This window comes from Phyllostomus discolor, chromosome 6, assembly GCF_004126475.2.
Source record: "Phyllostomus discolor isolate MPI-MPIP mPhyDis1 chromosome 6, mPhyDis1.pri.v3, whole genome shotgun sequence".
In the NCBI taxonomy this organism is placed as follows: Eukaryota; Metazoa; Chordata; class Mammalia; order Chiroptera; family Phyllostomidae; genus Phyllostomus; species Phyllostomus discolor.
The window spans coordinates 164,043,307-164,067,534 of NC_040908.2; the positions used below are offsets into that span (position 1 = coordinate 164,043,307).

Below are 24,228 nucleotides of genomic sequence, written 5' to 3' on the forward strand. Positions count from 1 at the left end.
GGAGAACACTGGATTAGAGTGATTTCAATAAAGTGAAGAAAGCCAAGTACTGCAGTGGGCGGGCATCCCATCAATAACTGCTGCCTGATGAACTAATCGAACTAAACTCAAGCTGAGTCTTGAAGGAGTGGGAGTAACCCTGCGGGGAAGCAGAGGTGCCCTCAAGTCTCAGAGGCCTAAGGGAACAAGGCCTGGAGGAGGGAGGGCAGAAGCTGAGTTTGGCTGGGTCTGAGCCGCAAGTGGCCTTGCGAAGTTGGGGAGAGTAGGCAGGCAGGGGCCTGAGACCGGGGCCAGGAGAAAATAGGGTGATGGTGTGGGTATAGTCAGCAGCAGGTGGTGAGGGTTCTGAGGACGGGCCTCGGGATCCCACATTGTTAGTTGCCCCTTTTCCGCGCCCAACTTCCGGTGGCTGGAGTGAACTGCAGGCAACCCAGGGAGTGGGGAAAAATCACGAACTCTGTCCACCTAAAGGTGCCTCCATGCTATTGTGGCTTCTTAGCGTCCGAATCTAAGGAACCTTGAGAGTAGGCGGGCTAGAGATGAGGAATTGGACTACGCAACAGTTCCTGACACTATTACGGGTCCGGTCCACCGGTCCACTGCTCACCTGAGCTATAGGAACTCAGGAAAGAGCAATCCTGTCGGAACCACCTTAAAAGGGCAGAGGCGGGCAGGCTGGGACGGGGTTACCGCGCCAATTTCCTACAGTCGCCCCGCCCACCCAGCCCCCGAGGAGAAACGGGCAGGCGGAGCTCTTTGGGGTCCGGAGCTCCAAACAGGCGTCTAGCCACCACCTCATCACAGACTGCGTCGTGTCGCCGGTTCCGCAGGCACCATGAGCCAGGACACCGAGGTGGACATGAAGGAAGTGGAGCTGAACGAGCTGGAACCCGAGAAGCAGCCGATGAACGCGGCCTCTGGGGCCGCCGTGTCAGCGGTCATGGCGGGCGGCACTGAGAAGAACGGTCTGGTGAAGATCAAGGTGGCCGACGACGAAACGGAGGCGGGGACGGCCAAGTTCACGGGTCTGTCTAAAGAAGAGCTGCTGAAGGTGGCGGGGAGCCCCGGCTGGGTGCGCACCCGCTGGGCGCTGCTGCTGCTCTTCTGGCTCGGCTGGCTCGGCATGCTGGCGGGCGCCGTGGTCATCATCGTGCGGGCGCCGCGCTGCCGCGAGCTGCCGGAGCAGAGCTGGTGGCACAAGGGCGCCCTGTACCGCATCGGCGACCTTCAGGCATTCCAGGGCCAGGACGCGGGCGACCTAGCTGGTGAGCGCCCTGTACCCCCATCCCGATCCGCCGCGTTCCTGGTTCAACTGGTCACCGACTCTGAACCGGTCCCCCAATAGACTAGGAAGGGTCTCCATTACACCCGGTAGCAGCAACTGCTGCACCGGACACAGCTCCTCTTTCCCTTTCTTTGAAGAATTTCCCCCACCCCCTCTCTTTCCATGGCTCAGCATGTAGCTTCCTCCCACAGCAACGGAAGCCAGTCTCAGCTTGTTTCTGAATCAATCTGGTAAGCTGCTTGCATCAGCTCGTCTGAGCCCCGTGATCCAGCCTTATCCTTCCCACTTAGTCTGGGGGCAGGGAGGCCACGTGCCTCTAAGTTCGCTTCACTCTCCCCCTCTTCTCCATTTCAGGCCTGAAGGAGCACCTGCCTTACCTGAGCACCCTCAAGGTGAAGGGCTTAGTGCTGGGCCCAATTCACAAGAACCAGAAAGATGACATCGATGGGACCAACTTGGGACAGATCGACCCCACTTTTGGCTCCAAGGAAGATTTGGACACTCTCCTGCAGTCGGCCAAGAAAAAGGGTGGGGGCCCTGCAGTGGGCAAGGGAGCAGCTGGGAAGGGCTTGGTCTCCAGGACAGAGGAGGTCAGGATAGTGTTTTTGTGTGTGTGGCCCTGGACTGGCTCTCAGCTTTCCCTGGGCAGGAGCAGAGCAGCCTTGTTAGGCTTCAGACGGAAGTGGATTCTCCAGGTGGTTCAGACACTTTGGACTGGGCTGTGCAGTCATTTCACTGTGGGCTCCCATGCCTGAAGTTCTGAGTGTGGGCTTGTACTGAGCTGGTGGTTATTAAACCTGCAGAGAGTGGACCCTTTGGGGAAAGCAAATGGAGATGAACTCTTGTCTCACTTTCAAAGGACTCACTTTGGGGTGGGGTGTGCAGGGCCCCACAGCTGGGCCTTTCTGTGAACACCCTTGACCTTCTGCCCTGAGAGATTTCAAGGCCCCTCCTTGTTCTGTTTTTTTTTTTTTTAAGTCTTTTTATTTTTTTACAGATTTTATTTATTTATTTTTAGAGAGGGAAGGGAGGGAGAAAGAGAGAGAGAAACATCAATGTGCAGTTGCTGGGGGCCATGGCCTGCAACCCAGGCATGCGCCCTGACTGGGAATCAAACTTGCGACACTTTGGTTCGCAGCCCGCACTCAGTCCACTGAGCTACGCCAGCCAGGCCTTGCTCTGTTTCAATGGACTGAGGTCCATCAGGGTCCAACCCTAAGCTTCTGCACCAAGGACAGCAGAGGCAGTGGTCTGACTTGTATGTGTGGGTTCCCTCCCTTCCCCTCAGCCCCCAGTCTTCCTCACAGCTGTCTCCTCCTGCACTGTTCTAGGCCTCCGGGTCATCCTGGACCTCACTCCCAACTACAGGGGCCAGCAGTCCTGGTTCCTTCCCAGTCAGAGTGCCACTGTGGCCACCAAGATGAGGGTGAGTGTGCTGGTGCTGATGGCAGGGGCAGCAGGAGTGGGACTGGGGCTGGGTGGGTCCTTCCACAGCAAGCCCTGCCCAGCTCGGGGCCCTTCCTGCTGCTTGGGGCCCTTCCTGCTGGGGCCAGGCGGGTGCACCTCCACACCAGCCAGGCAGGGACCCCTGTTGTTGCTTGTTCCTTTTTTACCACTCGTTTTTCTTGCTGCGTTGAGTCTCTGAAGGTGACCTCTGGCAGGAAGGGAGCGTCTCAGATGTTAATCTGGGTTTCTTTTCTTTGGGAGAGGAACCCTTTGTGAGTGGGAATCTGTCCAGCTGGTTTGCCATTTCTTGTTCCTGGCTCCTGTTTGATGTGTTTTGAAGTACGGCCCAGTCTGGAATCCTAAGCCCTGGGGTCTTCCTGTGTGTGTGAGACCATGCCAGCATTGTATATATGTTGTCCTCTGTGTGCTGAGCAACTGTCAGTGAGGACACCAAGGTTCAGAGGTCTCTGTGTAATGGGATTTGAGGCCCCAGCGGCCTTATCTCTCTACTCCGACGTCCTGGAAGGTACAGGCTGAAACTCCGTGTCCAGCAGGCTGGGAGTCCCCCAAGCTCCCAGTGTCTGGGTTCTGTGACACTGACCAGCTCCGAGTGGGTGGAGCAGAAGTGGAGGCAGGCAGACACTGTGTGGGCAGCTCTGATTCTGGGGCAGAGCTCTGTATTTTGCCAGCATTTCCGTAGGCCACTCCGGGTCATGCATTTCATGAGTTAGCACATTGCTAGAAGTCTCTTTAAAAGTTGCTGATAAGAGACGTTTTCAGGTGGTGATGACATGAGGAGTGATAGATCCGATGGATGAGAATAGACAAGAGGAGAGTGGAACAGAGAGAAAAAGGGAAACCAGGGCAGTGGCATAGGCCTGGGTTCTGTGCCCCACAAAGGACAAGGCTGCAGGCCTGGGCCTGTGCTGCGGAGCTGGCTCTTCTCTTCAAACCTCCGTCTCAGCTGCCCCAGGGGTGTGCTGGAAACTTCTCTCTCTCTTTCTTGGCTGTGCTCCCACTGGCTTCTACAGCAGCCCCAGGCGTCAGCACACTGGGAGACGCGTCAGTGTGTTTGTCTGGGATCTTGACTAGATTTGAGTCCCGTCTCTGCTGCTCTCTGACTGGGCCTTGGGCTTGCCTCCTTGCTTCCCTGAGACTCTTTTCTCATCTCTGAAAGGGGTATACCAGTGCTCCACACGTGCTAAGGGTTGAATGAAGTTATGTTTATGAACACACTTTCTGTCTTGGGCATTATTTGTAATGGGGAGGAGTGGAGGAATGTATCGGGAGAATCAGCGGTGGGTTATTATGGCTGCGGACCAAGGGCTGCACCTTTATAACAGAGGTGGGAACATGAGACTGTTCAGGTCTCCCATGCAGGGGCTCTGCCAAGGTCGCGGGGAAGTGCATGGCAGGCACGGTTTCGTGTGGGCTGGAATTTTCTGCACCTTTGCATGACAGTGGTAATGCCTTCTCTGTTCCTTTGGCCCCTCCTCGCTGCAGGACGCACTGCAGTTTTGGCTGCAGGCCGGCGTGGATGGAGTCCAGATTCGGGACGTGGAGAGTCTGGTGGTGAGTTCCCTTTGCCACGTGAGAGGCAGAGCCTGGTTGAGAGCAGAGGGACTCGCCAGGGCCTGGTGGAACTTGACTCTGCTTTTTGTCTTCTAGGACGCGCCATCATACTTGGCCGAGTGGCACAATGTCACCAAGAACTTCAGTGAGGACAGGTGAATGAATGCCAGCCCCCCGGCCCCACCTTGGCTCCACTGTGGGAACCCCTCAGTGGAGTGCTAGGCCCTGGGAGGGGGCAGTTCCTAGTCCATCCTTCCTTCCTTGTCCAGCCCCAGCCCTGACCCCTGCTGTGCTCTCTGCAGGCTCCTGATTGCAGGGACTGAGTTGTCTAGTCTTGAGGAGATCCTGAGGCTGTTGGGAGTGAGCAGGGACCTGTTGTTGACCAGCTCGTACCTGTCAGCCTCCGGTTTCACTGGCAAGGAGACTGAAGAGCTGGTCACCCAGTATCTGAACGCCACAGACAATCGCTGGTGCAGCTGGAGTGTGAGCACACAGTGGTGGGGGAGGGGCAGGCCGTGCTCTGGAGGGAACGGGTGTTGGGAGACATGGGGCATCATGGGCTTTGGGGCTCACCAGTGCACCCGTTCCCACAGCTGTCTCAGGTGGGGCTCCTGGCTTCTGTTGTGCCAGCGCACCTGCTCCGACTCTACCACCTGCTGCTCTTCACCCTGCCGGGGACCCCGGTGTTCAGCTCCGGGGATGAGATCGGCATGAAGGCAGCGGCCCTTCCCGGACAGGTATCTGGCCTCCCCAGCACGTGGGGGGAGGTCATGTTTATCCAGCCCGGCAGTTCTGTGGTGTGGCCTTGCTAGCTGTGTCACTTCTCCTGTTGCCTCTCCCCGGGGACTGTGTCTGGTGTAGGGTAGTTAGGACTCCGTGATGGCTCACTTTAAACACAGTGTCTGGGCCCTGGTTGGTGTTCTGTGTGGTCGCCCTCACTCCCTCTCTCACTCGCTCGCTCATTCACTCACTTTGCACTCATCGTGCAGCGGGCACTCTGCCCTGCAGGCACTCGGGGTGCAGTGGGGAGCAGGTGAGGGAGAGAGAGTGTGCAGTGAGTGCTGTGACAGAGGACGATGATGCACTCGCTCGGCTCCCGTCCTGGGTTTGGCGGTGACACCGGAGCTAATACTTACAGAACCAGTCACTCCCTGATGCCACCATGTTTTGTTGAGTGGAATCCAACGTGCTGTGCACAGAGGACTCCGCGGGGCACGGAGGACTGCAGGCGGTGAAGTCAGACAGTCAGCGGGTGTCCTCACCAGGCCACGTGCCGATGCGTGTAGGGCTTAGAGCGGGGTGTCGGGCTCATTTTCACCAGGGGCCACATCAGCCCCAAGGTGGCCTCCAAAGGGCCGAGTGTAACTTCAGGACTGTAGGAATGTAACTGCTCCGTAACTAGGGGCACGGAGCTGGGTGCTGCTACCTGGTAGAAACAAGGGGCCAGGTTGGGCAAAACAAGGTGGGGGCCGGATTTGGCCCGGAGACCTCGTGTTTGCCGCCTGGGGCTTAGAGAATAGGCACCTGGTGGTTTCTCTTGTTTTTGGATTTTAAGATTTTACTTCTTAGAGGGGAAGGCAGGGAAAAGAGTAGGAGAGAAACATCAATAGTTACCTCTCAGAACCGGGACCTGTTCTGCGTCCCAGGCCTGTGTCATGATGGGAAATGGAGCCAGAGATCCCTTGGGTTTTGGGACGAGTCCCAACCCTCTGAGCCACACCAGTCAGGGCTGGCCAGGGGTTATATTTTGTAAGAGTGGCCACAGAAAGCCCTGAGAGCCAGTGGAGTGGAGAGGAGAGGGAAGTGACAGGGCTAGCTTGTGGCTGTCTGGGAGAAGCCCCTGCCGGCCGAGGGGACAGTGTGTGCAGGACTGGAGGTGGGAGCCCGCCCTGCTGCGGGTCCAGTGGGAGTTGGGAGGGAGTGCAGAGCGTGCACGTGTCTGTGGGGTGGGAACAGGAGGGGTGAGGGGGCACAGACCCACCCTTTCCCCCATCCTGCTTTCCCTGCCCTGCAGCCAGCAAAGGCCCCAGTGATGCTGTGGGGTGCATCCAGCTCAGCCAACACCTCAGGGCCTGTGAGCTCCAACCTGACAGTGCAGGTAAGGGCATGGTGGCGGGGCCTGGCCTGGAAGGGTGCCCGGGGTTCCTTAGGGGTTTGCACCCAGGGGAGTTCTCCATCCCTTCCTGCTGTGTCTCCATGGTCTGCAGGGCCAGAGTGGGGACCCCGATTCCCTCCTGTCCCTGTTCCGGCGCCTGAGCGATCTTCGGGGTAAGGAGCGCGCCCTGCTGCACGGAGACTTCCACGTCCTCTCCTCGGGGCCGGACCTCTTCTCCTACGTCCGCCAGTGGGACCAGAACAAGCGTTTCCTGGTTGTGCTCAACTTTGGGGATGTCCCCCGAGCTGCCGGGTTGGGGGCGTCTGGCCTGCCTGCCAGCGTCAGCCTGCCTCCTGGGGCAGAGCTGCTGCTCAGCACTCAGCCAGGCGGAAAGGAAGGTGACCCTGTGGAGCTGCAGCACCTGAGCCTGAATCCGCACGAGGGGCTGCTGCTCCAGTTCCCCTACGTGGCCTGACCGGGGCCCCAGCCCTTCCCCTCTGCTGCCCCGGACCTAGGGGATCCAGTGTTTCTCTCTGTTGTTGTTGTTATTATTTTTACTTTACAGATAACAGATTAATCCAGAAGGGTGTATTGTGCTTTCAAATAAAAGTCACCACTACCTGGTGTGGTCCCATCTTCCCTGCACCCCGCTGCTCTGGCAGGAATTTCCCTCCCTTTGTCTCCCTACCTTGACCTCTGCCACAGTGCTCAGGGCCCCGGCGTCTCACACGTCTGCTGCAGCCCAGAGTGCAAGGGGCCTGCCAGGCTCCTAGAGCAGAGGTTTCGGGGTCAGGGTGCCCACCATGCCTCCTCCCCTTGGGGGGCCTGGCGCCGCCCTGGAGGTGTCGGGTCTGGCTGCTCTTGTCTCCTCTGCCTGGTCTCCAGACACGTGCGGTCAGTTTCCTGTGTCTGCAGACTCGGCCTTTCAGGGAGATGGGGTTTTCTAGAGGCACTCCCAAGGGATCCGGAAGGTCCTGCAGCCGTAGGAAGTTATGGTGCACTTGGCACGTGCCAGGCACTGTGCCAAGTCCTGGGATGGAGGAGGGATCAAAGGTCGACCACTCCTGTCTCCTTGGGCCTGTATTCTGCTGAGGAGACGGATTAGGAATAAGGTGAATCAGCGTTAGGGTGTGGTGGTTGTGGTGATGGTGGTCAGAGAGGAAAGAGTGAGACAGGAGGAGAGGTGGGTGTTTGGGGTGAAGGGAATTTGGGGTCCATTGAGGTGCCATTTGGGTGAGAGGCCTGAAGTGAGGGGGGAGTTCAGGAGGCAGATCTGTGGGGGAGGAGCTTTTCAGGGCCCTGGGTGGGACTGTGTCTGCCACTGGGGAGTGGGGGCGGGGCAGGGGAGGAGGCCTGGTTGGCAAGGGGCTCGCAGGTGGTAATCAGTGCAGTAATGTCACAGAAGAGAGGGGGTTGTGTGCGGATGATAAATTACCGAAAGGACTCCCCCTTTTTCTCCGGGGCACCCCACCTCCCAGGTTCACCTTTCCTGCTGCCAGGGAGAGATGTCTCCTGGTGTCAGATTGGAGAAAAGGAAAGGAATTATTTATTTAAAAGTTATACAGACTTAGAGTAATGGCTTAATGTCTTTAAATACTGAAGTCCTTTAGAATACCCATAACAGACAGTTGTTCCTTCTCCCCTCTGCCCAGTCCGGGGAACCGTGTCTCAGGAAAGGAAGCAAGAGTCCGTGGTTCAGGCAGCCCCTTGTTTCGGCCACCATCAGCTGAGTCACTGCCGTGTTCTCCAGTTAATCTCAAACCATGTGGCACCTTCTCATGGCTCACCAGGAAGAGTCCTTTCACCCCTTTCCTTCCAGGCAAAGTGTCTCCTGATGCCTAAGCCACGTGGGAAAAGGGAGCACCCCAAAGCCACGTAGTTCTGACCATCCCCTAAGCTGAGGGGTCCCCATGGTATGGCTGCCACTCCTGGGTTGAAATCTCAGCGCCAATCTTCCCCTGCAGCCCCATTTCCCACAACCAGTCACACCTGCCAGCATTCCTGCATTCTTCAAGCTTTACTGGGCTGCCGTAGTAAGTCCGGGCAGACGTGGCCCTGTGGCATGGAGCCAATCACCTCCAAGTTCTCTCGCAGGTGCTGTAACCAGGGGAAGTTGCTTCCCAGTTACATCCTGGGTGGAAGTCACTTCCATTCCCATGGCTCAGCATGGCCACAGCTGTTTAACATATCTGTGAAGCCAGCTAAAGTTTACAGATGCTGTAAATGACCACGCCAGGGGTTAGCTGCAAAGCTGTTGCTATGCAAAACAGCTCTGAATGGCCCTGCTCCATGTGTCCCATCCCCCAGCTCAGACTTGTGGGGGTGTGGACATCATATATATATGATGTAAACATATATATATAAACATTCCCTTCACTCCCTGAGTTCTGAACCCCATTACAAATCCCTATTTGGGGCTCCCCCTTGGCCAGACCCTGTAACAGTAAGGTGGTGTCACAGGAGGTCAAAGAGCTTGGCACCTGCGCAGTAACAGGGTGTGGGTCCCCCCTTAGTACCCCGACTGCCCTCACTTCAGACACCAGCTGGCAGCTCATGACTGTCCTCAGCGGGTCATTGCTGGGACGATCACAGAGCTCAGAAAGTGCCGAGATTACAGTTTTGGTGAAGTGAAAGCAGGTGGGTTTGAACTGAGCAAAGGACCAGGTGCTCAGGGCAGAATCCCCACGTGGACCTTCTGACGCACGGCCCAGTCCCAGTGCAGTTCCGGACACCGGCCTCCTACCGTACAGCACGCTGGCCGGGGAGGGAGGCTCCCCAGCCTCTGGTGCCCAGAGTGTCCCTTCGGGCTTACTCCCCTCCTGGCCCTGTGGCTGACCTTTGGTCTCCTCTCTCCAGAGATGGCAGGACCCCAGGCCCTCACCCTAAATCACATCTTCAGGCTGATGTCTGAGGTCCCTGTGCTAACAAAGACACTCCCGCCAGTCAGGACATTCCAGGGACTGGACCACACCTCCCACTGGCTGAGGGCAAAGGCCAGACCTGCAGCAAAGGTGACTTCCTCCCTGCACAGGGGTCAGGGCTGGGGTGGTGGTTACAGGGCTCTGAGCAGTGACCCCACCGACTGGGGTTGTAACTGGCTCACTGGCTGCCTCTGGCTGGGAGGCCAGAGAGGGTGGGTGCTGCTGCTGCTGCTGCTGCTGCTGCTGCTGGAGGGTCCCTGGGGTGGCAGCAGTGGGGCTGGGAACAGGTGTGGGGCCCCTGCCTTTGTGCTGGGCCATCCCCAGGGAGTGCTGTGGGACCCCTGGGCTGTGATGAGGGCCCTGGGGGTGCGGGGAGCCCTCCCAGCTTCCTCAGGGAAAACAGCCCAGTTCCAGGGGCTGGGCCTGGGCCTCTAAGGGCGTCCTGGTTGAGGAAGAAAAGAAACGGAGGCCCAGGCCTTGTGGGCTCTCTGCCTGCCTCCCTCTGGCTCTGTGCCTGTGGGCTGTGAGGCCAGGGAGCACTCTGCCTGCCCTCGGGGTGTTCCAGCCCAGGCCCTGGGAGACACCCAGCCTGCTGGGCCTGGGCCCCAGGTTGCCAGGGGGTCCCTTCTTCCCCCCCTTCCTGCTCCTGTCTGATCCAGGCCCCTCTTCCTGAGATTCCCACCTCTCCCCTCCTCAGAGCCTTCCCCTGCCTGCCCGCCTCCCCTCTGGCCCACCGTCGGTAAAGGGGTCGTCCTGATAGCGTGCGGGGACAGTTCACCGTGGACTTGGACTTGGAGAGGAGCTGTGCTGTGACACACAAACAGGACTCCCCACTTCCACCCTCAGCAGCCCTGCAGACCGGCGGCACAAGTGTGGGACGCACAGCCGTCACCAGCCGCCCCCTCTGAGGCTTTGTCCCATTGCCCAGTGGAGACTGCGCCCGGGAGACACGAGCTCTCCCCTATGTTCGCGATGAAAGTAGAGAATGGATGAGCCAGCAAGTAAGTGATGACCCTCAAGTGTTCAGTGGTGGCAGGCGGCTCCTGCTGCTGCCCTGACCTCTGTGCTGGGGCGACAGGTGAGAACCACGTACAGGCCCTCTGAAGGTCCTGAGAGCTGCACTCCTCAGTGCCCCTCCCGCCCCCTTAAAGCAGGAGGGGAGCCCGCCCCCAGGCAGGCACAGCAGCTGTGTCATTGACCCCAACCACAGTGTGAGGGGGACCGTCACCGTGGTGTCAGAGGCAAGAGGCCAGAATACCTCACCCCAGGGCAGCCTGAGCTGCCAGCAGGGCTGCCCTGAGCAGAGGGAGGGGCCGGGCTTCTCCCACAGCACAGTCCCCTCTGCTGCTCCCGAACTCACTGGCTGTTTCCTCAGCTACTTCTCTGTCCCTGGTGTCATCCTCACCTTCTGCATCCGGGTGGAGCAGCCCCTCCCCTCACATAATTTCCAGTCCCCATAGGATCCAAAGGGCCCAAAGTGTCAAGTTGGGGAGTGGGGAGCAGGCTGGGCCATGGAGCTGAGGGGGGGGGGGGCGGGGGCGGGGGCGGGGAGCGGGCAGGAAGAGAAGCCGCAGCAGGTGGGAGGGTGATGAGCTCCACCCAGGTGTTCTGGGCTTAGGAGCTCTTGGCCTTGCAGGTGAGCTTTCCAGCAGGGAAGGGGGAGATGCAGGAGCCCTGGGGGTAGAGGCCGGGGTGCTGCTGTGAGTGTGAGTGATAGCTTGGTGATGGTGCTGGGGGGTGAGAAGGCTGGAGCCAGGAGGACTGGCAACACTGACAGGGCAGAAGGTGGGTGGGGGAGGAGCCTCAGTGAAGGAGGAGCAGGGGAGAACTGAGCCCTGGGGGTGGGTGGGGGGTGATGGGAGGGCAGGAGGAAGAGGGGGGGTCAGTGTCAATTAGAGCAGGGCTGTGCCAGCTGGCCTTCAGACTCGGTGTCAGAGGTGTCATTGGGCCTGCTCTCCAGAGCCCTTCCAGACACGATGGAGAAATGGATTTTTCCAACGTTAGGGCGGGAGGGATTGTTCATGTTTCTGCACAGCAGCAGCTGCAGTCCTTGGCTTTCTGAAGCAGCCAAAGACTCCACTGAAAGGCCATCAGGAAGTGCCAGATTGGCAAAATGGTCAGGAAGCCAGCGCCAATCAGCAGGAAGGGCAAATGTCTTTTAACTGGAGCAACCTGGGCAGCTGTCCCCTGGGGACACACTGACGATTTGTGTGTGTGTGTGTGTGTGTGTGGTTGGTGGCAAAGCCTTTGGCTGCTGGGGTGGGGGTGGGCAAAGCTGAGAACCAGGAGCTGCTTCAGGTGCAAGGGCCCTGCCTGGGGGAGTCCTGTTGGTGGGTCGTGCCCTGTGTCCTGTGCCTTCACTGTGGGCTGCCGTTTCCCCTGCACACCACTGTGCCGACTCGTGGAGAGCGGCCTTCACTAGAGCAGAGTCAGAGATGACTTGAAGGTTTTGGCCTGAGTGGCTGGAAGGTTGCATTCTCCCTTTATTGAGGTGGGGAAGACAGCTGGGGACAGAGCTTGAAACGTGGGCGTGAGCAGCTCAGTGAGGGCCTCAGTGCCTTTGAGAGCCAGCAGACCTGTGGGCGGACACATCAGGATTTTGACCAGGCATAACGCTCAGGCGGGCACAGGTGAGGAGCCCTGGGCCAGACATGCGCATACAGCTGGCAGCGACAGGCGTGAGATGACTGGAGCTGACCGCCAGGGTCAGTGTAGCCAGGGAGGAGAAGAGGACCAAGGACCAAAGTCGCCCTTCAGAGGCGAGAGGGATGAGGAGCCAGCAACAGAGACCCAGAAGGAGGGACAGTGGGTTAGGCAGGGGCGTGCCCCGGGGTCAAGCAAGGTGGAGGAGGTCCAATCTGCCACCACATGCTGCTGTTGGTGGCCAAGCAGGAGGACAGAAGCTGGCTGCGGGGTTGTGGGCACGCATGTCTGGGTGCCTGTGACGAGAGCAGCCCTGGTTGAGGCTGGGGCACAGCCCCGCTGGGAGGGGTTCGGGGGCTGGGAGGAGGGAGTCTGGGGGCCCGTGGCTGCAGACAGTGCTGCTGCTGGGGAGGGACAGAAGGGACTGGCTGATGGGGGACCACAGCTGGAACCCAAAGGCTTTTATTGGTGTTTCAGTGTGTATCGTTGACTTCATTGAATGTTAAGTTGAGGTGTCACTTCCCTCCACCGTCACTTCTGTGTCAGCGGGCAGCACCCTGATCTGATGTGTGCACATGTCGGGGGACGGTCCCGCCAGTAGGTCCGGTTCACCTCCATCAGCACACAGGCCCAGCATGTTTAAAAATGTGTGCTGCTTCTCGTTTATGTTTATTTCTTCCCTGCCCTTCCCCAGCCTAACATGCATTTTTATTTATTTGTTTTTTACCTGAAGCTCAGGTTGGATAAATATTTGATATTTTTCAGGGGAGGAATGTAGTTAATTGATGTGTACGTATCTTCCAGGGCGATCACCCTACTAAGTACAGAGCTTATCTGCTTGTGATGAGAGCTTTTATGATCTACTTTCTTAGCCCCTTTTAACATGCAACAGAGGGCGTTTTCCTTTTTTTTTTTTTGAGTGGGCGGAGTTGTTGCAGTACCATGTGGAGAAGCCCCCAGCCCCCTTGGAGGGCGGTGTGGAAGGGTGGCTGGGCACAGGTTTGTGGTATCTGGTGGTGAGTCTCCTGGCAGCGTGGGCTGTCCCCAGAATTGGCCGGATGTTAGTGGCACACCCGCAGGACAGGCAGAGAAGGCCCTGTGGGCGGGCGGTAGGGGCGACCATAGGGAGGAAGCCCCATGCCAGGAGGCTCCAGAGGCCATGGGCTGGGTGTTTCTTTCAGCTTTGCAAGCTGGGACTGAGACCTCACTTGGAGAGGTAGCGTGACACTCCAAAGGACAAAGGAAGGCTTGGAGGCTGAGTGTCTGGACAGTGCACTTGGGGACGTGGACAAGTTCCTGAGAAGTTAAGGGAACACCGATGCAGAAAGCAAGCCTCCAGGCTCACTCTGCGTCCTGGAGGAAGACTTCCAAACAGCAAAGCCGAGGCAATCCCCTCCCCACTGGTTTTGAAGGATTCCGAAGAAGAAGGGGGAATTACAGCTTCCCCCTCACTTCCCCTTGTTGCCCCCCACCTCCACTCCCGCCCCAGGCATGAAACACGGTTGCCGAGTCCGACTGGGCCAGGGGACTATGGGCAGGGTAGGTGCTCTGGCACCTGGAACACCGCTCCCCTGCGCTGACAGGGGCAGACAGCAGCCCTGCAGCAGATGGTAGTGGCTGGGCCAACTGCAGAGGCCAGAGCTGCAGAGGACAAGGCAGCAGAGGGGCGGCCAGAGGAAAAGCAGCAGCAGTTACGGGAGATGGTGTCTGGAGCTGTTTCTCCGTTAAACAGCGCCCTCTTGTGGTTGTGAGCAGAACTACGGTCTCAGAAGAAGGAGATAAAGAAAAAACCTGGCCAGGGTCAGGGGAGTGTGCCCAGGGGCCCATCCTGTGTCTCTGGAGGGTTATCTGGCTGGGCCACACCCGCTCCCCCCGAGGAAGACAGAGGTAATATCCTTTGGACATTTGAATAGGGCAGGGGCATGGAACCAGTCTACAGGGGACCAGCCAGGACCCATAAAGGTGAAGGCAGTGTGGTTTTCTCTGGGCATGGGAATTTGCCCCCTCCCCCATGAGTATACTGTTTATGCGTGCCTATTCCTGAGTATATGGGGGGCACTGACATGCTCCAGGGATTGCACTGCAAACCACTGCAGGACGTGTTGGGCCCTGCCACCTCAGCAGATGAAAATCCCCTCCCCTACCACAATACAAGGGATGGAAGCCAGCCCTGTCCATGAAGGGCAGGCACCTGTTCCCCCAGATGCGCGGTGCACTGGGGGGTCAGCAGGGGCCAGCCTGCCGTGGGGACTGCCGTGGCAATTCCACTACAAACAGACACGATCTGGTTGCATAGCGGAGTAGGTCGGAGTAGGCAAAATTGCCAGCCCTGTGGCTCCTGGCGGGCATGAAGCCCCACCCTGACTATGTGCACAGGGAGTTGGGTGGTGTCCCGGGGCTCACACTGTGGTCTCTGCCTGGCAGGCAAATACATAAATGGAAGGTAATGCATAGGCCATTGCAGGGACAGTCCTTGTGACAAGACTTCTGGGAGGTAGACCACTAGAAACCGACCACTGTGTATCATGTGACCAGGCATGCACCCCCTTGCCCCCCCACTCTGGGAATGATGAGGCAGATACTCTAGCCAAGGTGCGATGGCTGGAAACGGTGCATGCCGGCCCATCAGGGAAAGAAGTAGCCCAGTGGCCTCATTCACTGTTGCCTCTTTCATGCTGCCCAGAAAACCACGTGGTCCACTATAAAACCCAGGGGGTTACCTGTCACCTTAGCAGAGGCACAGGAAGCATGTGAGACCTGTGTCGTCTGTCCGCAAGAGCAGCCCCGGAGGCCTGTGGGAAGTGCTGGACAGGTGGTGCGGGGACGGGTGCCACCGACCCAGTGGTGGGGTAGCATCGTGTTCGGACCCCTGCCTGGTTGAGAGGGGTACAGGTATGCAATCACAGGTGTGGACACAGGCTTTTCACTGCTCGGCCCGCACAGCTCCAGGTCACAAAGCACTAACTGTGGTGCTAGAGCGTTTACACGCTGCTGTAGGTGACCCTTGATCACTGAACAGGATCCGGGGACGCACTGTACGGGGGCCTTGGTGCAACAATGGGCCTGAGACCTGAAGAGTGACCAGAGGCTCCATGTGGCCTGTTACCCACAAGCTGCGGGGATGACTGAACAGTATAATGGTCCCTTAAAGCAGGGCCTGCAAGCCCCGGCTGCCACCCCCACACTGGGGGGCTGGAGGAAACGCTTACAGACAGTCATCTGGACTCCAAATGAGGAGTTGGAGGGGTGGGCCCCAGCTCCCGTGGAAGTGCTGCTCCACCGGACGGCAGCTCCGGATCAGCCGCAGGTACAGACTGAGGATGTCCTGCTGCAACCAGACACGGGGAGATAGGGGAATATCCTCCTGCCTGCTCCGGAGGGCCTGGAGCGGGGGTACACAGCCACGTGGACGAGGCCTTGGGACCCGGCCACATGGGATGGGTGGCTGTTGTTGCCCCTTGGGGACAAGGGGTGGAGAGAAACTGGCAAATAGTGCCCTGGGATTGGGATATAGCCCCCAGTCTTAACGGTGCCACACCCAGGGCCGGCAGACCGTGAGGTGCTTCTTCCTGGCAACTTGGTGACTTCCCAGTGGCTCAACTGTTGCTGCAAGTAGATGTTGAAACCACAGTTGGGGTATGAAAGGTATGGTATTCGTGTCCCAGGAGACCCCCCTCTCTGCCAGCCACTGTCTTATCCAGTGACCAGAAGCTGGCTTGCATATTGCCTGAGGGTCAGGGTTTGCCATTGTTGGTGCCTGTAAGTGCTCTGTCTTTTTGCCCCTAGGGTGCAAGGTAACACCCCAGTGGACTGGGTTCATGCCTATGCCTCGGTGGCTGACCAATCAGCCTGCTGGGTCTGCAGTGAACTCCCCCTGAGCACACTGGCCGGCCTCCCTCTGTGCATCTCCCCAGCTTCTTTCTACAGACAGAACGATGCACTTTCCCTGTGGGACACGACCTGGACCGCCATCTGCACTGGGCCGGAGCAGCGGTGTGACCGGCCCATCCTGTTGGTCGGCTGCTCCATGTGGGGTGGCTGGGGGTTGGCTGGGCCAGCCCCACACTGTGCTAGAGCCTCAGGGAACGGGCCCAGGTGGGCTGAACACCCGTGGGTCAGTGGCAGAGATGTTTTCTTGGGCACTGCTGGGAGGCGTGTAACGGTGTGTGTAGGAGAACTCTCTGCCTGGCGTGGGCCCAGCTCCCTCTCAGAGATGCACAGGACCCACGCCCACGGATAGGTTCTCCTGTGGGGAATCAGGCCTGCAATGTACCTAGGCCGCTTTGAGACTTACTTTTGGTAAAACGCCCTCACCCTGAATGGAGGCAGCAAACATTTACTGCAAAATAACTTCCTAAAATCCAGCTAAACCTTCCAAGGATGAGTGTAACCGGCTCAACCAATTTCCCCTTTGCATTTGCAAATATCCCTCTTCTGTGATGTGATTAGTGGCATCGTCTCCTTTGTTTTCTGTAAAAGGTAACCACCTAAAGCCAACCTGGGCATAGTAAATGAGGACCATCATGTAATGTGCCAAGAAACCCAATAAAGGCCGCTCACAGCAAGGGCCGTGGCTTTTGCTCCCCTTGAGAGACAAGCCATGCTCGCCCTTTCCCTCCACAGGACTCCACAGGCAGTCCATGTGAATGTCTCGTGTCTCATGCACAATGTGGTGAACCTCACGAGCCGGGGTCCGCATGAGCTGGTGCCCACGAACAGGGACCCGGGGCTACGAGACATCATCATTATGGACAACACACCAACTTGGTGGGAGTATGCGCACATCAGCCCAGGTAAGGGCCAACGACTCTGAGCGCTTTTCAGTTAGGTCGTAAGTTATGTTGGATTTCAGAGGAAAAGGGTTTTCTACCTAGGTCGCCCTCTCTTGTGACTGCTTTGCAATTGGACCTTCTTTAGTAAGCAGGAGCCTTGCTCTCTCTCTCTCCCAAGCATTTGCCGCAACCTCATGGGCTCAGGTTGAGCAGTTAAGAGCCACAAGGGGGTTTGCGGCATCACTGTAAAAACACCCACAAGTCGACCCCCGCGGCACAACCACAACTAGGTCTAGGCTTAGAAGAAAGAGCAAGATTTTCCCTTTAATCAGCTTTCAAAACATCAACTAGTTACAGAACAATTTACAAGCATCTCAACAAATTCTTTCTTTTAAGCTGCCTCTTGTGGTCCCTTCAGGTTTGCCTTTTCCCTCTGTCCCCCAGCATGAGGATTTAAAGGTGCAGGTGGAAAAGGCCAAATTGAGAATGGTTTTGTAATCGCCGTCCTTGCAGCGGGAGGAATTTTAGAAAGAGGTGCCTTTACTGGTTAAAACATTTCTCTAAAGTTTTCTGTGAATCCTCAGCCACGGGGAACGGGCTCTCAGGGGAACAAGAGCAATGTGTGAAGCTAGTTCAGCAGTTATGGGGCTGCCGAATGGCTCCCTGATGAGGAATCTTTAGACTTAGTTACTTAGGGAAAAGTTGGGCAGAAGCTGAAATAGCAGGAGGTGGTGTGAGATCAGATTCCAGGTTTGTGTTCACTCCCTTCTTCAGAGGATTTAATTTGAAAATACTGGTTTGCTTGAATTGTGTTTTTGTTTTGAAAGGAATGGCTCAGTCTCAAAATATTTTGCTAAACCTCTGGTAAATAGAGTAAGATCTCTAATGTTGTTACCTCATTAGGATTCTACTCAGAAAGGATTTAAATTGGTTGAAGAAAAGAGTAAGATCTCACTTCCCTCAGACAGTGAAAAATGTAGGAAGAAAAATAACGAGAAAATGTGTCTTTTAACTACTCTGAGTCCTCCTTCCGGAGGCCCAGGGACTGCTTTGGTCCTGGGGACAAGCTGTGCCAAGATTAGTGTCCTCCCTCCCTCTTCTCCAGCCTCCCCACAGTTGTCAAGGGCACTAGGAAATGAGACAGCTCACTTCTGAGCACACTCAAGGAATGCAGTGATCAATAAGAATTAACAACAACAACAAAAAAGTAAATGTATTTGCCAGTAGAGAAAAAACTGTTTCTGAAAGTTATGATCATAAATTTGTCAGTCTAAAGCATGCTATAAGTGGGATGAGGGTGTGACGTGTTAAAGAAATATTAAGAGTCCTCCTTGTTTATGTTGGAGCTGTGCCCTTTATTGTAAAACTGAAACATAGGTGTGCTGTCTCCCAGGGAGTACTAGCCCTTCTCCATGGAAGACGAAGTACCACTTTTTTTTTAAAGATTTTATTTATTTTTTATTTTTAGAGAGGGAAGGGAGGGAGATAGAGAGAGAGAGAAACATCAATGTGCAATTGCTGGGGGTTGTGGCCTGCAACCCAGGCATGTACCCTTGCTGGGAATCGAACCTGTGACACTTTGGTTCGCAGCCCGAGCTCGATCCACTGACCTACGCCAGCCAGGGCGAAGTACCACTTTTTAACTCAGTACCGATAAACACTGATCATTTCCTTGGGGAAGATCTGGCTATTCTCCTGGAGGGAACAGTTAGTCAATTGAGTCACAAAAGGCCCTTGGCATGTAACCATTTTTGTGTAAACCATACTTTTTCAGAGCACCCCCTCCCGCCATCTTTCCCACTTTTCTTGAAAACTCTGAACCTAGGGGCTACCAGGTCGTGGGAACAACAGGGCAATTAACTTGCTGCTTAAACTCACTGCAGCGTGCAGAAACAGCAGGGGGCCTGTCTTTCCCAGCTAAGCAGATTATTAAAGAATGTCCTGATGGCCAAGCCCTTAGCAAGGCGCCCCCATCTACAGGAGTGAATCCTCAAGGACTAGCTTCTCAAATAATTTGGCAAACAGATGTCATTCATTATGCTCCCTTTGGGAAATTAAAATACATTCTTATTTCTAGTGATACTTACTCTGGTGCCCTACATGCATCCGCTTTAATAGGAGAATCTGCTAAAAATATACAGCCCATTGGCTTGAGGCCTTTAGTCATTTAGGACGGCCTCAGCAAATTAAAACTGATAATGGCCCTGGATACCTTGCCCAATCTGCTCAGGTTTTTCTTCAGCGTTGGAACATCCAACATAAAACAGGAACACCTTACAATCCAACAGGTCAGGCCATTGTAGAACTGGCTCACACTTTTAAAAATCTTATTTAAAAAAAAAACAAAAAAGGGGGAGTCATGAGTCCTTCCCCCCAAAATTTGATTATGTTAGCCATGTTTACATATAATTTTCTAAATTGTGATGAATCACTCTGAACTCCAATGGAGAACCATTTTCAGAAGAAGCAGCCAAAGTCATCTTATCCTCAGGTTTTATGTAGAGATTCGGTGGGAGATGGCTCTTGCTGGGCCCTGTAAATCTCTTACCTTGGGGAAGAGGGTATGTGTGTGTTTCTGTCCCTACAGGTCCCGTCTGGCTGCCAGCCAAAAGAGTACAGCCTTATCATGAGCGGGACAGACCCCAAGCTCTGGAGCTGAGAATCAATCAACTGACAGACTAGATGGCCCAGCTGATCCTGAACAACCAGAAGGAAAAGAGACACTCACACCATCACTCACAGGCCTGGGTCTGCCAAAGGAGGAGGATGGGGCCTGCCCCAGTGACAGGGGCCTAGGTGCAAGTGCCTCCTGCAGAGGGCAACAACCCCTCGGTGCCCCATAATGTGCAATGAGTGAACCCTAAAAACTGGCTTAATGGACTGAATTTATGAGCTTGGGTCCTGGCAGTCCTTGGATGCCTCCTTGTCTCAATGCTTATTTGTGAGTTATGATGTATATAGAGGCTGTTTTCTTAAGATTGTGTTGGGGAACAGCAAATAGCAAGTTTCACAGGCTTAACAGCTACAATAGCATTTACAAACGAAAAAGCGGGGAGATGAGATGTTGGGAACCTCCCTGCCTGGTTTCAGAAGCTGTAACCCCCCATGGCTAAGGCTGGGTGACAGACCTTGGGACCCTAAGCCACTGAGGACACAAAGCTTATCTCCCTGGCAGGAGCACCACCTCTGACCACTTTACTTCACGGTGCCTGGGCCCCAGTGCGTGAGCGGTTAGCCAATGACGGGTAAGATTCTCTAAGGGAGGGACGACCTAACACAGGCAGGATCATGGGGTGGCTCTCATGGAAGGACTTGGGGGGCTATAGAAAAAGAGGGTGATGGTCCTTGGCCTTTGGGCTGTGACATAGCCTGAGTCCTCATTCTGTCTGCAAGAAGTCTTCTAATCTCTTGGCTGCCTTACTTCCCCTGCCTGACTTAAGCCTGAAACAATGCTGGAGGTGGGTGTGGCCCTGTGCTGGAAAGGGTAGGTTCCCTGGGGCAATCGGGCCTAAGAGAAAATGCATAAAATCCTGTGAAACCTGCTTTGCTAATACCCTCAATTTAAGTGATAAGGGACCAAGCCTGAGATGAGTTCGTTTCCCCAAAGTTTTGTGGCACTTTAGCTATTTGATTGACCCTGACTCAAAATAGGCCCTCAGAGTTCTTGGGATGTTATCTATTTGGTCATCACTGCCTATGACTGATGGGCTTAATCTGAGAATGTGGGTCTTTGGGAACACTGGTTGCTTACTACTTGTAATAATGCTCTGTGTACTTTGATGTATTTGCGAATTATTTTCCCAGGGTCTTGTGAGAGACCAGCAAGTAGCAAGCTTTGTAGGATCTATAGTGGTCCTAACTAAAAACAAGGGGGGAAATGTAGGAGACCGTTCTGCGTGGCGTGGGCCCAGCTCCCACTTGGAGTTGCACAGGACCCACACCCAGGGATAGGTTCTCCTGTGGGAAATCAGGCCTGTGATGTACCTAGGCCACTCTGAGACTTGCTTTTGCTAAAACTCCCTCAACCTGAATTGAGGCAGCAAACATTTATTGCAAAATAACTTCTTAACATCCATGCTAAACCTTCCAAGGATGAGTGTAACTGGTTCAACCAATTTCCCCTTTGCATTTGCAAATACCCCTCTTCTGTGATGTGATTGGTGGCATCCTCTCCTTTGTTTTCTGTAAAAGGTAACCACCTAAAGCCAAACTGGGCATAGTAAATGAGGACCATCATATAACGTGCCCAGAAACCCAATAAAGGCTGGACACGGCAAGGGCTGTGGCTTTTGCTCCCCTTGAGAGAGAAGCCACGCTCGCCCTTTCCCTCCACAGGACTCGGTAGTCTGTGTGAATGTCTCGTGTCCCATCCACAATGTGGTGGACCCCACGAGCCGGGGTCTGCATCAGGTGTGGGCTGCAGTTCCCACTGGGGCCCTCTGGGTGTGTGGCCCGTGCTGGTGGCCTTACTGGCCTGCGAATTGAACCAGCCACTGTCCCTAGGGGTGGCCTTATTTGTTGCTTGCCACTGCAACTTGTATAGCTGCTGCAGCAGCGGGGTGCAAGGCTCTGCCCTGCTCACCAAGGGGACCCTTGTAGGGGACTGGTTTGTTTCAGTCTGGCAAATGTGACTCAGCTCTGTACGGAACACCTACAGAAGCAAAGTGGTGGGCAGGAGCCAGAGCTTCAAACTGAGTTTTCCTGTGGGAATCAGGCCTAGAATATGCATACTGACTGTTACGGTTTGGTCTTGCTAAAACTCCCTCACCCTGGTCTAAAACAACAAATGTGTATCATCTGTCTTCAAGGTAATTCCCAAAGCCTGTGTGAATTCACCCAAGGATAGAGCTAATGAGCTCACCGCCATTACCTCTCTGCATGTTATTTTCATTTCCTTGATTGTGCCTAAAACGTAGACAACAATATTCTATGCAATAGCTTATAAATCTTTCTCTGATGTAAGCCCCGAGAAAAACAATAAAAGCCTGTCTAGGCAAGGGTCAGGCGCTCTCTCTCCTTGAGAGAGTAGCTGTGCTGTCCCCTTTTTCCCCACAGGATTGCTGTCACCTGTGCGTTTATTTTCTCTTTCAGCTGCAACAAGGTGGAACTCTGCTGGCCGGAGTCCGCCACAGACCCTCGTGGAAGACCCCCTCGTGCAGACTGTACCCTCGTGCAGACTGTACCCTTGTGCAGACTGTACAGTGAGGAACCCTGAGGGGTGGGCTGTAGGGTAAAGGAAGTGGGTCAGGCTGCCTCACCCAGATGCCTGGGCAACGGAGAGAAGTAGTTTCCCCACAGCCTTGAGTGGGCTTGTACGCACAGAATCACTGTGTTACACAGTAGCCCAGCACCCTGCCGGCTCTCTGTGCAGGAAGCATATAAGGGAGTTGGGATCCCTACCAGCCCGACATGCATCTTGAGGTGTGTGTGGAGCGCCCCACCCTTGAATAAAGGCGTGTCAGACATCCCAGTGGCTCCGCGATTTTCTTTTTCTCTCAACAGTCTATTAGAAAGAATATGGACATTAAAACCCTCCACTGTCATGAACATCAGTGGAGGTTTTCAGCCTCGGCACCAGCAGGATCCAGAAAAGAAAGAAAAACCCCAATAGCACATGAGCATCGTTTTCACTCCTTTGCCACACTGTCAGTGCAAACACAAATGAGGTCTGAGTGCACAGACTCCGAAGCAACAACGGGCGGCCTTTCCTCGTCCTCCATGCAAAGAGACACTAAGCTTCAGGGGCCAAACAACACCAAAGGCGCAGGCTCCAAAAGCCGCCTAAGGCAGGGCATTCGCTAGTGTTAGCTCAGACACATCTGGGACCCCGACAGGCGATCCCTCATGCACACCCATGTGGGGTGAGGTTTTTGAAAAATATAACTTCAGTGGGACAGTCCCGAAGATGATGCCAGAGGGACAATGGGTCGCCGGGTTCAGGTGTCAGCCAACTTCTTTCAGCCTGTTGGAGCCCATACTCTACAATCTAAAACTTAGTTATCTTCCCATCGTCCCCGAGCTCCCTGTCACGTCAGGGTCTATGTCACGAAGTAAAGGAGACTGGGGTGAAAGGTTGTTACTTATGACAACCGCTGCATCCACCGCTGAGGGCCTCGGCAGCATCGTGGGTGTCCGAGAAATGCTCATGGGTAAGGTCACTGCCTGAGCGGACTGAAAATGGCCCTGCAATGGGCCGGGCCGACCCTCAGTGCAGCCGCCAAGAGCACAGACACGTGGGAAGGCGGGTTGAAGGGGGCAAATGCAGCAGCTGCCTTTAGAGCAGGCGGCTTGGACATTCAATGACCAAATCTTGCAGAAGAGTTATTTTTCTTTCTCAAAATCTGGTGACGACAACATTCCTTATTCCGGATCTGGCATTTTCCCGTCATCACTGTCTGTGAATCTGCTCCACCTACTTCTGGTAAACCGACATCCTCAACTTATTGGAAGTGACCAGCCACGTTGTGCCTCGTCTCAGAGAAACAATCAGAGCTACACTTGTCTTCATGTGAATCACCTTCCCAGGCTTTCCAGTGATGGAAATCCACACTGAGCCAATTAAGCTTTGCCCTCTCTTTTGATCATCTTGGCCACGACAGGCCAGATTCTCCTTCTGGTAAACAACGTGAAGTTGATATGAAGCTGGGAATCACCCGGATCAATACAGTGAAAAAGATCTTCAAGGTGGAGGCACAGGTAGACACACTGTGCCTCCTCACACAACCAAAAGGAGGACAAAAACAATTTAAAAGCAAAAACCAAGCAGAAGTGCCAGAAAATTGAACTGTGGGGAAGTTGGACAACCAAGGAGTTGAAGAAGACACATTCATCCAGAGGGCAGGAGGGGCGGAGATGGGCAGCCAGGGCAGAGAGGGCTCCCGGGTCCTGGAGGCTGGAGGACTGGGCAGGTGAAGCAGCACCTGGTGGTCCCATATTTGCATGCAGATAAACCAGGAGGAACAACTGGGGAGTGACACAGACCTCACAACCCAGGGTTCCAGTGTGGGGAAATGGAGTCTCAATGCCTCTGACTGAAAAAACCTGTGGGGGTTGTGGCTGTGGGAGAAACTCCCAACCTCAAAGAAGAGTTTGTTGCAGAGACCCACAGGGTCCTAGAACTACACAAAACCACCCACCCGGGAATGGGCACCAGAAGGGCCCAATGTGCTTGTGGATAGTGGGGCAAGTGACTGAGAGTGGGGCAGGAGCTGAGCAAGCTGCACTGCTCCCTCCCAGACCCCTTCCCCACATTCAGCTACACAACACAGTGACATGGGTTGCCCCGCCCTGACAAATACCAATGCTCCTCCCCTTACTACATTACAGGTGTACCAAGGCGAAGAAATATGGCCCAAATGAAAGAACAGATCAATACTCCAGAAAAACAACAATGCGACGAAGATTTAGCCAACCTGTCAGGGTCAGAGTTCAAAACACAGGTAACCAGGATGCCCACAGAATGGTTGAGTATGGTAGCAAAGGAGAGAAAACAGT

The 24,228-nt window shown here is 55.2% G+C and overlaps 1 protein-coding gene across 2 annotated transcripts; it reads left to right on the top strand.

The window, feature by feature from the left end:
- The first annotated feature begins 715 nt into the window (after nucleotides 1-715).
- On the top strand, nucleotides 716-24,033 carry LOC114499411 (4F2 cell-surface antigen heavy chain-like). 2 transcript variants are annotated; one of them, XM_028515576.2, is made up of 9 exons: nucleotides 716-1,265; nucleotides 1,640-1,813; nucleotides 2,617-2,711; nucleotides 4,235-4,303; nucleotides 4,400-4,458; nucleotides 4,606-4,786; nucleotides 4,897-5,040; nucleotides 6,318-6,401; nucleotides 6,511-7,034. In XM_028515576.2, the coding sequence occupies exons 1-9, from the start codon at nucleotides 836-838 to the stop codon at nucleotides 6,871-6,873; spliced, it is 1,599 nt and encodes a 532-aa protein (XP_028371377.2). In that variant the 5' UTR covers nucleotides 716-835; the 3' UTR covers nucleotides 6,874-7,034. The 2 variants fall into 2 exon arrangements, with proteins under 2 accessions (XP_028371377.2, XP_035885507.1); XM_036029614.1 differs by lacking the exon at nucleotides 6,511-7,034 and adding an exon at nucleotides 23,940-24,033 and having other exon boundaries at nucleotides 736-1,265.
- The last annotated feature ends 195 nt before the right edge of the window (nucleotides 24,034-24,228 follow it).